This window comes from Trachymyrmex cornetzi, unplaced genomic scaffold (genome assembly GCF_001594075.2).
Source record: "Trachymyrmex cornetzi isolate Tcor2-1 unplaced genomic scaffold, Tcor1.1 scaffold83, whole genome shotgun sequence".
NCBI lineage: Eukaryota > Metazoa > Arthropoda > Insecta > Hymenoptera > Formicidae > Trachymyrmex > Trachymyrmex cornetzi.
Window position 1 is genome coordinate 4,108,326 of NW_017300169.1, and position 15,147 is coordinate 4,123,472.

General features: G+C 32.9%; 1 protein-coding gene across 2 annotated transcripts in view; it reads right to left on the reverse strand.

The window, feature by feature from the left end:
• Nucleotides 1-15,147, reverse strand: part of LOC108768910 (cationic amino acid transporter 2) — a 102,212-nt gene that overhangs the window by 12,237 nt on the left and 74,828 nt on the right. For both annotated transcript variants that reach the window (XM_018519598.1, XM_018519597.1), the window contains exon 5: nucleotides 10,052-10,260. In XM_018519598.1, coding sequence (XP_018375100.1) covers nucleotides 10,052-10,260 — 209 coding nt within the window. The remainder of the gene's footprint in view (nucleotides 1-10,051; nucleotides 10,261-15,147) is intronic.

The window sequence follows — 15,147 nt, forward strand, 5'->3', positions numbered from 1 at the left end:
ACGCTCACGCAATGTTCGTTCGAATTTCTGAAAACTATTGTCTCTACTTTAAAAACTACTCTGCGATTCGATACAGAGTCGCGTTTCGAATTAATTATATTTGAGAAGAAAATATTTCACTTTCATAAAGGATAAGAAATGAAGCGACGATGAGATTTTATAAGACGATGTACGAACGGTAAAACGTAGGACATTGAAGGAGGACACGAGAAAAGGCTCCTAAGGAAAGTCGTGAATCTTTCAGCGAGACAGCTGACCCTGTTGGCTCTTGCACACGTTATCCCTATATCCTCTATCGCACAGAGCTTGACTATCTCTAAATATTGCTTTACGCTGGAAAATAATTCGTTTGATCCGGACGTTATAGAGAATTAAAAAAAAAGGGAGGAATTATGTTCGTATTGAGAGAAAAAAATTGTTGCAATTATCATAATGTAACTATAATTTAGTTGTTTTTTTTTTGGGATAATTATATATTTATAAGCAAAAGAAATTATAACCTGCTCGTTATTGAAAACTGCAACATAAATTCTAATAATAAAAAAAACCGCCAGAAAGGAGCTCATAATACAGGATGTTAATAATAATAGTTATACATTTGTAGTTGTTCTAACCATACAAACATAGTCAATTGTTCCATTCGTTAAATATTGATCTTCATTCATGTGATAATTATGCATGCATGTGTGTGTTTGTATAATATTTACTAATATTGGTATACATTGGTCATGTCATTTGGAGTTGTATTAATAATAATCACGTACATATTGCTTGCAAATCTTCAATATTCTCTTAATATCTCTTTCGATTATTATATACCATATAAATAGCAAATAAATTTAAGAAAATAATTATACTCACTATAATTGCAATTGCATTTATTAAATAAAAATGTTTATTCTATTTGTTATTTATATCTTGATATAAATAATTTTTATTATATTAATGTTTGAAATTATTGCAGTTTACAGTAGAATTTTTTCATAATTGAGAAGACTACATATATAATTATTATTATTAATATTATAGCAGAAATAATCACAAAAATGGAGCATCTAACCGTAATTATTTTACCATGCAATTGTAGTTACAAATACTAAACATTTTTCTTTTAGTGCGAAAAAACAAACAAAGAGTGTTTTAATATTTCGAATGTTATAAACGTAATGAATATCTCATGATGCGCGCATAATATAGAGTAAAAAAACATTATCATCTTAATTTCAGTTATGCATACGGAAAAAATAATTTTGTCAAAAAGCTAGATACAAATCTGATAATAATTATGTTGAATCATCAAAATAATTATATAGAAATTTAAGGCATGATGAGTAAGCTGCAAAAGGTTTTGACATTTTAGCAACCAGTTTGAGTGTCCTACATAATCATTTTGATGATCCAATAAAATTATTTTCAAATCTATATATCTATAGCTGAATTTTTAGATACTTCAGCAAAACCGTCCTTTCTGTGCACTGAAGCCTAATCTCTGTACTCTCCAAGAATTATGCGATATATTTCTCATGTCAGTTGCAAAGGAGAGTAGATTTCAGATAGAAGGGGAAACAATAATTTATAGTCGCCCATTGTCGAGAAATTAGTACCTTCTCAAAGTAAATTACGCTCCACTGAATGTTGAATCACCATAAGTAAGTAAATTAAAAAATGTTGTGACGGAGCACGTCGTTATGCGTTAAGACCGGCAATCTCATTCTTCTTGTCGACCACACTATCGTCCTTATCTCGACCCCGCAATTTCAGCGGACATAAACTATTTAGAACAGATCTCTCGTCGAAAAGAAGAAGCATTTGAACTAAATTCTCTGTACATTACAACGAAATTCCATCCTATATCTTCTACTCTTCGAAAACTGGAATCTAACGTAATTCTGGACGTGAAAGATCATTCCAACAAATGCTTTTACTAGTATGGTTTTGTTGAAATTACGGCTATTATTCTATGTAAAACGCAGAATATTCGTGGACAAATAAAAATGAATAATTTCAGAGAAACTTCACATTTTTCTTGAAAATATCGCGATGTAGAGATGCGGCTGGAAATGTATATTGCACCGGAAGGAAAGGAATAAATCTTCAGAGAGAGCAAGCACACCAGAAAGCCGGCGCATCCTCGTATTACATTTCGTCTGATTGATTTATTCTCCGGTTTCGACTGGAATTGCGCCCGCAAATGGGGCGCTCAAAGATCGGTAGAACTACCGTAAACAATAAAGCGTATCCTGAACGAGGAGTGAGCAACGAAGGTGAAAATGAAAAAAATTACTAAATGTTCTAGAAATAGAACAGAAAGATCGATATAAAAAATCGTGGACGTTATACTTGATTGCAAAGAATTAATCCTTAATACATACGATTGGGTCATATTCATGTCCTCAGAGTTTTTTTTTTCCTTAAAATACTAGAAATTGCTTAGGAATACCTAAATAATAGTCTATATTCTTCTCTTAAAAAAACTTTGACATCTAAAAACAAGTTTGATAAATTGCCCCCGTTTCTGCGTATCTTTGGACACAAAGATGTTTCGGAAATTCATCTTAGGATATGAAAGATCCATCGTGTGTAGAGTGTAACTCTTTTTGCAAAAAAAAATTTTTATTTTTTTATTTTTCATTAATTCTCGTTTACATTGCAAAAATTTCACGAACTGTTAAAAAAATTGAAAATGAAATTATTTACATTGAATATTATGTATAAATAATATTTAAAAATGTAATAAATATAAAATTCAAAAATATTCAAATCAATTCAAAAATTTTTCTTCTAATTAATTGTAACTTTTTGTAACGCAATATCAATTATAAAAATACATTATTGAAAATGTAAATACAATAAACATTCGATTTATACCCATTTATGCATTATAAAAAAAGGTCAACTTCAAATTATTCAATAACTAAACTTTTTGGTCAGTTGACACTAGAATTATTTTTTCTTTTGTAATTTGAAATATCAACTAGATATTAAAACATATTTTTGGTTTAAACATTTTTGTTTCAGAGTTTTATACTTTTATATGAAAAATAATTTTTCTTATTTTGTTGATTATAATTGGTCATAACACATTTATATAAAATTTTTTATAAATATATATTAACTTTAAAAAATATTTTCTAAAGATGTCAAAATATATATAAGAATTACTTAATAATTTTTATATATTTGTAAAAGTGATGAAAATTAACTCAGGACACAAAAAACACATCGCGTGTATTAAGAATTAATATTATACAATCAAGATGGAAAGAAATTTCTGAAATACAAGTAAAATTATTGATTCAATTATTTTCATACTTTTTGAAAAGTTATAAAATGCTTATGTATAATTTTTACATCTTTGGTCCCATTCGACAATTTTTCATCTCTGATTTAATGATATTAAATTATTACGTTGTATATACATATAATGCGTGATGACTGATCTATTCACATATACACAGAAAAATATATACTGTGTACAAGTAATAATTACTTGTTTCAAATATTTCAAAAATTTATGTTTCCATAAATCTACCATAAGTTCATCACAAGCATCAAGTTCAAAATATAATTCATTCATACTAATAGATTTACTTTAATTAAGATTATTAAATTAATTAAAATAAATTCGATTTGCTTATTATATCAAGTCGCCTCTTCGATCGATTTTATAATATTCTTTAAAAAAAAATAAATTCTTGTTTTGAATACAACAATAATAAGTTTTTCTAAAATTTATAATAAGTATACTTTAAAATTATTATCAAGAAAATATTCTTTGTTAAAGATAACTTTTACTGAAAAGAAAGAGAGTAACTTGAATAATTATTTTTCTTAGTAATAGAATGTTTTTTTTTCTATATCTATATAGTGATATATCTTATGTAAGAATTAAGTATCCATTTGTGTGCGGTGCATTGCATTACAATTTCCCGTAGATATTTATAAAAATTGCGAGGACGCGCGTTTTATCCGCAGGAAATATGTAACGCTCCCACCAACCCTGAACATCATATGTCAAAGGAACTTGGAATCTCTCCCGCGTTCGTTGCGGAATTATCATTATGTATAGACGTGGTGCATCTTCAAAGGAATTTTTTCATCTTTTCACATACTCGCGATACGTCTTTTCATATACAGGTCCTAACTTTGGTTACAGTCCATCGACGAAGTTATGTCACGTTCCCAGGTGAAATTCAAATTGAGAATGTACGTGATGCCTCGGATCGGGTTTAATGGGCAAGTGGCAAGGGTTTACGGGCGAGATCGTAAAGAAACCGGAGTCGCTCCCGCTTGTACCAGACCACAGACTATGCCTACATCTTCGTGAAACCCAGCACCTTCCTCTGCGGAGCTCCTCTAAAAGGATCTTTCTTCTTTGTTCTAGCTTGCGAAATGGCGATCGAATCCCTTTCCATCTCCGCGCTTTCCTCTTCGATCTTGTGCTAATATTTGGCAGACCGGAAGATAAATTGTCGCAGATGGGGCGGAGTTATAGGCGAAGTTCACGCGTAATTTAACAGAAGGAAATTCAGAATTACGTTACGACTGGAATGATTTCTGATTTCTTCGCCAATATATACTCGCTATAAAAAACATCTGTACTCTCTCTTTGAGGCAATATATAAATTTCTCTTCTATCTCACATATTAGTTTAACAACAATAATTCTGTAAGAGAAATAAAATAAAGATAAATAAGATAAAGATTTGTTCAAATAACGATCCTTACAAAAATCTAATATTGGCTAATTTATTACTGAAAGACAGTAATTAATTATTTATATTCGGAGTATTAAAAATTAAAATTAATATTTATTACTGAAAGACAGCATTAAATAAGTAATTAATTACTGTCATATTTCAGTAATAAATTGATCAGTATTAAATTTCTATAAGAGAAGAGAGACCAAACAGATGTAATATTTAAAAATATTTCTTTTGTCTTTTCTAATTTATTCTTTTTATATTTTCTTATATATATTATGTTTTTTACATTTCATTAAAGCAGTAAGTGTGTCCTTTGTGAAGAAAGACACGCGCTATCTCGCAAAGAATTGCAAGTCATTAATTTTAGCGACGTTTTAGCGACCACATCGTCGGTAATACGATCACGGTAGTAAGATCGATCCGTCGTCGCGAGATTAAACGGTTGCGGCAAGTCAGCCTGACCTGTCGTGAACAGGATGCTCCGCGAACTGTGTGACACGTAGGCATCGCGATCTGTAAAAGTCAAAGGTACCGCTCCGGCACGTGCCAGCGCGCCGATGTCGTGAACTATCGATACGGGAAAGACTCGTTCCAAGTGAACGGACGTAAATAATTCTCTCGTTGAATTAAAACCAGTAATACATGCAGTAACAAACCAGTGAAAAAATGAAAGCAAGCGCAAGGTACGTAAAAGGTATAAAAAAATTCGCTGAAATCAGAAAAGGCTATTAAATAATTGGGTCGTTGTATATGTTGAATATTTATACAGAGACGTGAGTATAAACCGAATTAAACGTATTGATTCGGATAAATTTATTGAACAACTGCACTACATCGCACCGACGTTATTCTACGTAAATCATCGGAAATTCGGACGGCCGCGCGGATATTCGAATTGCACTGTTTCACGTACGCGCGCCTCACATTTCCTGATTAGAACACTATCACTTTTCTTGATATCCTAAATTGACGGAAACGTCATTAATTACGATTCCCGCAGATGCGACGCATAATACGAGCAATAAAATGCTACACAAAGCCATTCCATAAAACAAATGAATTTCCGATCCCGTCGACTGCTCGGTTACCATTCATTTTAATTCGAGTGTGACATCGTGTCATATGACGATCGTTGACGAGGCAGAATGAAGCTGGAAAAAAAGAGCTTGACGTTTTGCACAGTGTACGAAATAATGACAGGCTGGTGCGGTTTGTCCGCCACTCGAGACGCGAAAAATGGTCGATATCGTATACGAATGCATACAATATATACGTTGTCATATTACAGTATTACGTATCATCGCGTACGTATTCTCTCGGATCGTATAACGTCGACTATAGACAGTCACAAAAGTGGATAAAATTAATAAAATGGATAAATCGTTATCGGGAGGAAAACATTTATGTTATCGCACAAAATGGATATGTAACATTTCGTAAACTTTAATAGCATATCAGTAAAGAGCAGACTATGCTACAATAATAAAACTAGAAACAGGACCATTTATATAAATACATCAACTAAATAGGAGAAATGCTAAACCAATTACAGTCAAAGTTAGATGTTAGAAAACATACATATAATTAATTTGCTTTTTTAATGAATTTATCTCAGAAATATGACTGCGCGCTGTGATTATTTTCGAACTTTCAACATAATATCACAATCTGAAATAATAATCCCCTCAAATTTAATTATATCGTTGATTTCATGCTGTTAACATTTTAAAACCTGTAAAGAACTTAGACTAATAACATTAAAGCAATTAAAATAAATTAATGTGAAAGATATACAATGATAGAAAATACAAGTAATTTTTTATTATTTTAAAAAGAAATATAAATAGTCGTATTTAAAAAATAAATAAATATTATTTATAAAAATCTTAGAAAGAAAGAGACGACAAAATACATTTTTAACATAAATAAAAAATCACAAATCTTTACAAAAATAAAGAGCGAAGAGATGCGAAGAGGTATTACTTAAACTTGGTGAGTTACTTATCGTCTCGTACCATAATAAAATGAAAAATCGTGTTAAAGAGAATTTAAATATCTAATGTTGTGCAGCAAATGCGCGCGGAGTTGCTATCGCGAAACACGTCGAATTTTCTTCAACAAAGAAGCGCGAAATAAACGCCAGAGGCGGAGAACAAAAGAGGAAAATAAAAATGAGGGAGTGAGAAAGAGGGAGTGAGAAAGAGATCCGCTCGGGACGAAACGCCGGGATTGTCGGATATGTTTTTGCAGGCAACCTGGTTCGGACAGGTTTTTAATTTATTTCCCTTGAGATCTCGGGGAGCGTACGAATTATATGCTTGGCACGGAGAAACGGGGATAGTCCAAGCAGAGTAACCTCCCCGTCGATACGCGCACTTTTGCATATCACCGCGAGTGCATCGCTAATGATTCACATGTTATACTTGACGCTTCGAGCAATTTTTCAGTTATACGCGATACGCGAACCGCTATAGCATGTATTATTTGTACTTAATATTTTTATCCTTGTATTCTTCTTTACACACACACACACACACACACACACACACAAAATTTCAGTACGATTCCTTTTCTTTGCACCAAATAAAGAAGATTTTCCCTATTGTACACATATCATTTATATACTTCACTTCTTTTTCCAAAGAAATTATATATAAAATAATTAATATCTATTTCTTTTTATCCTTTGGAACCTTACTCTAAATAATGACATTTTACTCTTAAACATTGAAAATATATATTCTGCCACTCTTTTTCAAGAGTGGTAAAATTTTCGCTCTTTAAAGTAATTCTCATATTTCAAATAATTTAGAGATTCAAGGAACACAACAAGTCAGAAGAAAGTCAAAACGACTTTATTTTAACGTCATAAAAATCGAAATAATAACTTTGATTACAAAATTTGACTGTTTTATTAACGTTATTAATAGAGTCATTTTTAATGTTTTATTGACTTTTGTGTGGTTCTTTGGGGAGTAATGTTATAAAATGAGAAAACTTTGATCCAGTCGGGATAAATTTAATCCAAATTTTTAAAAAAACGTGCTATATGGACATTATTAAAATTTGAGTCAAAGCTACCCCATTTTACGATACGCGAAAATATATTTAAGGGTCAATTATCGTATTATCGATTTACACTAAATTACGTAAAGTCAAGTCAGATTCTCCTATCTGGAAATGGTTCTGCAGATAACCACCCAGCTGACCCAGCATGCAAACGCACTCGAAAACAAACGGTGTAGACTTTCGTTCTTCACCGGACTTCGCTCTCTATTTCTCTCGACAGTCCGACATCCGAACGGTGTCCTGATATCCCAGGGCTCTATCTCGCGCTATCGATTGCTGCAGATATCGCCTTCACCGCGTCGCATCGCGTCGCGTTGTGTCGCATCGCGTTCTATTTGTCTCTCCCTGTGTCTGTGCGTGATACGAGGCACATTTTCCACCGTCGTTCTACCTGCTAGCGATCATTGTCCTTTCCCGGTACATCTGTCGAGCCGACTTGGTGCAACAAGTTTGCCATTGTCCCGCATAACTGTCGTAAGCCGCGAGTGGAGAATCCCTTGACCGGATCTCGGTGGCGGCGACCTTGCGCCTCGAGCGATTGGAATTTCACGCGAATCGTCGGAATCTTCCCTTGTCATGATGCATTATGATATTCAGAAGTTTGTTATAATATGATTAACGGTAGCGAACGATGAATATATGAAAGGGCGAAAAAAGTTTGAATATTTTTTTTTAATTGTAATACTTTCGGTATATCATCGATACTTCAAGATTTTGTAAATATAAGTAAATGTAAGGTAAATGTACTAGTTAGTGGACAGTTAATGAACATGAATTTATTGAACAAAATGACAATTTTAAATATTAAACTTTTAATGATATATATACACAGAGAAAAGGTTTCTTTAAATCAAACAAATTTTTATGCATTGAAATAGTCCAACCAAATGGATATTTAAATTAAGAATATGATTATTTAAATTATTTGAGCATTAAAATTAAATTTTTTTCAATTAAACAAAATATGTTCCATTTAAAATTAAATTTGTTTCAATGAAACAAGTATAAATAGATATTTCGAAGCCAAACAAATCTTTTCTTTGTATATGACTCTAAATAAATTCGTTGTCCATAACAATTTAATAAGACGATTTATGACAATTTAAAGTGAACTTTTAAATTCTTATAATTCGTCTTATAATTTTTAAAAGAATTTAAAACAATTAAAATTAAAATTTTAGTATTCAATAAATAATAACGGTTCCAATAATTAAAAAAATTAAACAATACAATATAGGAATTACTAAGAACCAACTCAAGATGATGTATGAGTAACAATATTATTGTAAGCAATATAAAAACGTACAGACGTTTCAACCTCTATGGGATCCTTCTGAATGTTAAAAAATAAATTTTAATGTTACCGGTAAAATTTTTGTCATTTTGTCCAATAATTGGATCGTATCTACTCTAACTGCAGATACATTTAACTAGCAACTTTTATTGGTAATTTTCTGTCGTCAAACGGACGTTTACTGCATTGCAGATAAAAATGTTTTAAAAAGTTAGCTTTGTCAGCTACATCTCTTTTTCTTTTCATTGCGAAACCAATGTCCTTTCTTAATACTTTAAACAAATATCAAAATACCGCAGTATGCGATTCCATCTGTCGTTGGCACAGGGCACGAGCGCCAGGGTGAAGGGGTCAAACCTATGAAAGCAGCTGGAAAAAGACACGCCGAGAGGGCTTCAGCCGAGAGGGCTTTTTCATCCTGTCTCCAACCTCTCGTTGCTTTTTTCTTTTCGTTATCCGCGATGAGAACCGTGCGACAAAGGCTGCTGGCGTTAATACCGCGGCGTTGCGAATCACCATTGTTGTAACAACCCTTTGTGTTTGAAATTATTTATATGGAATTTGTAAATCGAATAAACGAGATATTGTATTGTTTTTTGAAACGGAAATTGTAAAACATAAAACTCTCACGTTTTAATTGACCTCTTATCGAATTTACATCTTCCCGGAGTTCAATAGTTCTTGTTATCTTTTAACGTTTATTTTACGTCACTGCTTCATTATTTTTGTAAAATTTCTCAGTTTTATTTAATCTTATGCAAAACTGTTCTATTAAAACAATTCTGTCTATTGTAAAAACTAGTTCTCTTATATCCTTTTCTACCAATGTAGATTAATTTTAATCTCAGTTTAACTTACTTATTTTTTTTTAATTCTTAGAACTAGAAACAAATAAAAAGTAAGTTAAACCAAGATTAAAGTTAATCTACGTTGGTAGAAACGGGATTTAGATCCTGTACATTTATTGTATACGTCGTACTTACCCCGCTCCAGCCATAGGGGAGGAAACCGCTATGCTCGGACCAATTGTTGGAATCCACGTAAAACATGCCCGCCGCCATGACGAAGACCCAGACGGCGAGATTGATGGCGTTCAGCACATTGTTGAACACCAGCGACTTCTTCACCCCTGCCGCCATTAGCAGCATCATAAGTATCGTGATGACGAACGCGAGAAAATCTGGCGGCCGTCCTGGAACAAATGTGATTCGAAACTTTAGCAAGTCATGATTATTGTTTATCGTATATATAAGTGATGAATATGTCAGTTTAGAAATACGAAAAAATCTAAAGACCATTATAGAACAATCGTGATTAAAAATAGCAAGATCCGTTAGAAATACAGAATTATTCTACATAAAAGATGAATCTCAGGAGAATAAAAAGAAACAATTCGTAAATGAAATAAGACGCTTAGTTCATAGAAATGCTATTTTCTTAAAAATATATTTCCTTTAAATATGTTTTTTTTTCAATCAATGAAGTGTAATTGCCAATTTACCCAATATTTGGAGCTAAAATTGTAATTGAAAAATGTTGGCTGTGTGAAAGTCACATGCATGCATATATATATTTTACGTCGATAATATGTCGAATGTGCCAATTTAATTACAGCCTTTTCACATTAAAGTTTTTTCATGTAGAGTTTTTTCTGTCTATTTTAGAACATCATTCAATTCTTTACTCGCGAATAAGATTCGCGGAGCCAACAGAATTGAATTAACCTAGGTCGTTAATTCTATCGACATTTCGTTACGAGGAACATGTGTGCGGAGAAACTTTCAACCGGGAATGAAGCAATGTATCAGCGAACGATCGATATGTTCGAACGGTAAAAACCGTTGTACTCGCTAATGATGAAAAAAAAGTACCTAAATGCCCGGGATTCTTACTCGTCAAATTACTCGGATCTCCTCCTCTACGCTTCGCTCGAGCACGACGTTCCTGTGACAGCCGAACGCGGAAGAAATTCCCGAGGCGGAAATTCTTCAACAAGTGGGGAACCGACGTAATTCATGCGGTCGGAGATAATCTGACGATTCATGAGCTAGGGAAAAAGCAGCGATTTTTCCAAGAAGCGCGCGGGAAGCTCGCCGCTTTCATTCAAGTGTCCGATTGAAAAAGTCGATTCTGTAGAAAAATCAAATAAGAAATCGCCGACAGAAATTCATGCTGCAAAATGAATTAATTCTCGATACATATTCGGGGTATAAAATAAATTTCCACTAACTTACATCGGTAGCCTCTGTCTACTTTTTACGGAAAAAAAACGGTGGGTTGTGTTGATAGTGTTACCGTGTTTATAAAAGAAGATACATAAACCGCGTCAGAAGGGATAACTCCATATCGCGATGAATAAAGATTGCCACATTATTTAAAACGGAAGAAAACAATCTGCTCGAGTGACTTTCCCAAGAATAACTTGAAAGATCGCTGATTAATTTGTCCCGACTTCATAGTGGCTTCAAAGTTGCCACAAATTCCTAGTCCTAAAATTTCATAGCTTTTCCCTGATTTCCAGACAGATAATTTTTTCTAACTTTCAATAATATTTTGAAATTTTTTGTACTTTTGTTCTGATTTCGACACTGTTAAATGTTTTGTTGAAAGAGCAATTTAACATAGTAATGTAAATTATTATTAAATGTTGCTGACGCTGCTTGCATTTAATTGTCAAGTTGGTACATTATAAAAAATAGTGGTGTCTATATAATTCTCACTGTGTCAATATTAACACCAATGTTGATTTAACACCATGAATTTTAAATTCATACCATGATGCTGTTGATATAAACCAGAGGTTTAAAATCCACACCACGTTGGTGTTAGTATTAACACCAACTCAGTGAGAATTACATAGACATCTGGGTTTTAAATTCACACCAGGGGTGTTAAATCCACGCCGATATTTTTTAGAATGTAGTATTTCAAAACTGCGCAAGTATGATGTATCAACCTTTATTTAATAATGAAGAATTTTAATTTTCCAGAAACTTTTGCAAAATTCTTTGTCTTTTCCCTGATTTTAATCGTTTTCGCGATTTCCCTAACATTTCCCTGATTTCTCTGATTTTCAGTTTTGTGGCAATCCTACAAGTTTCTAAAGTCTCCTTTCGAATTGCGAGATAAAAAATCCACGCTGCATTATTCTATAGCAAGCAACGTAAAGAATCAGATGCATTGGTATGACCTCGATTCGCCAGTCCTGTTGCTGATTCATTTCCTTTGCAGCGTCAATGCACAGGCTACGCGCGCAAACGAAAGAGGCAATTTTCGACCGAATCAAACGGTTTTGATCACTCAAGCGACCCGCTCGATCTCTATGTCGGCGAACGCGTACGTTTGTATGCAAATACAATCGTCGAACGATGTGCAAAATGCATTGCCGGTTGAAAGACCGCGATCAAACACATGGACAGGTACAGATAAACGCAAATACAAATTTTAACGGTAATTAACTCGTTGAATTTCGCGATGTAAATACGAAATGATCAAGTACCGAAACCCTAATCCTTAAAATATGGTGTGACATTTATTCCAAATAATTAAGTGTTTATTATTATTAATTGTACTTTAAAAACGTACAATAAACTAAATATGTAAAACAAATATTTATTTTTCATTAAACTTAAATGCGTCCCTATATGATCAACTTTAATTATTTATAATTTAAAAATTATATTGCAATTATCAACGCATCGTTTCAAGTATTGTAATTACTCTCACTCTCGATTTAATTCTCATTAAACTCTTTTGAACAGAAATCCTCTGCTCGAAATGATTGAAATGTGCGATTTGTAGGCGGGATAAGCTTTGAAAGTCCAACAGAGTTCTAGTTCCTAGAATTTAAAAGAAAATCAGATATCAATATCAAGACGGATCTCTTACAGCAAGACTTCAAAGCTTAGGAAAATTATATGGAAAGACGATCATCATAAAACAAGTCGATCCGAGTATCGCGATTCGATGAAATTGTACTCTACAATGAAATTTCAATTAAAAAGACGTCTCCATCACGACTATTATTATACTAGTATTTGATTCCATGGATCAGACATGATCCCGTAACGAAGAAACTTTCCAAGGATGATGTCGGCTCAGAAGATGCGAAGGTAATGTAAGAAAATCCGCATATAGAATGCCGATCACGAACATAAATGGCAATATAGACGAGATCGCAAGCTTTGGGATTTATCTCCACGAAATGGAGTGCATGCCTGCATGTCGGCCTCGATATCGAACGGCTTTCCTCGCGTCCGCAGACATAACAATCGATAACAGCGCACATAAGAGAAGATGCATTGCATCGTCAGACTTGACGAGAGAGCTTATTCTCTTAGGAATTGTCCTTCGAGAAAATATTTTTCTATGCATCTCCCTTGAATCTTGATAGGTCCTGCTGTTGATTTTCTCGTTTCCACAAGTCGCGGTAATGTCGAGAAGTGTGAAGTACAATTAGCAAGCACAATCTCTCTCTCTCTCTTTCTCTCTCTCGATATCTCTCACACGCTCTCTCTAAACTGTCATATAGGAATAAACGTCAACGTGCTCCAGTAACTGTGACACTCTTCGCATGAGCATGACCGCATTATTGGATAAGTTCAATGATACCGTTATCTACAACGACGCCGTCGGGTATAAGCCGTGCTGAAACTAGAGTTCTGATTAAGTATCCCCTCTAACTGCCGGTTAACGATCGCGAGAACAGTGTCAGGAATAATTTTACGAGGCAGTGTCGTCTGCGAGCCGTGTCGCATCTCTCGCTAGTCCTGCGAAGCTTCCGTTCTCTCGTAGACTATTCTCGAAAAGGTACAATATTGACGAGACAAAAGAGGATAAGAAATTAAACAAATTATTTAAGAGAGACCGGGGATCGTTGGCACAGTTTTCACAATTTTGGCAATCGACTTTTTGAACAATTAATCACTCTGTTTAAACTATACTAAAAACGAACTTTTCTCATTTCTCTACTGTGTGTGTGTGTGAAAGAAAAATTAATAAATTTTAATACATACTGCTTTAAATGATAAACATTTATTTACAACAAATAAATATTTACTCAATAAAAAATGATAGTTAAATTATAAATTAATGGTTTTTATATCAAATAAATATATGTTTACATTTAGTAAATATTTACTTAGAACTATTCAAACAAATATTTAGTATTTTTTTAGTGATGTACAATATATTTTTATGACAGGAACAACCTTGTATATTGTACAGTTTTTTTTAGTAATAAATGAAGTGCAAACATTCTCATGCATGAGCAATAACAAGTCAAGTTAAGGGGATCCTAAATCGAAGGCTGAACTCGATCGAGGTCGATAGTGCAGATTTTTTTATTTTTAAATTTGATAATAGTAACATCTCTGATTCATTTCTTACATTATATTATATCTGGAAAAGACATTAAAAATGTTAAAAAAGGCATCAACAAGTATATTTTGTAGAAAAAACCAAATATAATGCCATAAAAAAAGAAGTGTAATCAAAATAATATTTCAAGTATCTTTATTTAAAAAGTCCTATAGAATACAATTCTCCGAGTGGTATCTTGAAAGCATCCTTATGATGTGGACGTCCTTTGGATATTCTTTAAGACAGTGTATGAGATAATCTCACAATTATACTGCACAAAGTACGGATGGCATTTGAAGTGTATTAAGTATAACAACACATTAAAATGAGAGAACGAAATACAATAGATGAGAGGCGCAAATAACAAGTAGAAAAGTGTAGAAATAAAAAATTAAAAATGAACAAGATATATGTATATAAATTTATTCTCTCAAGCTGAAGAACATTAATATGAAATTTTGAAACGTTCATCAAAAATTTACTTGCCTTCTCTTAAATCAGATTTGTTTTTTTTTTATTATACTATTTGTTTAGATTAAATAAAACATAGAGGAAAGAATCTATGTTATGAAAGAGATATATTTTGTGGTAATTTTTTTCCGTTACATCTCTCGCCATAAATACATAAATGGAACACAACATGCCTCTTGTGCCATCGAACCTCGGTTTCCCCTATTTTAAAAAGAACATGTGTGTCGACTGTAAATTTCTCATTTCT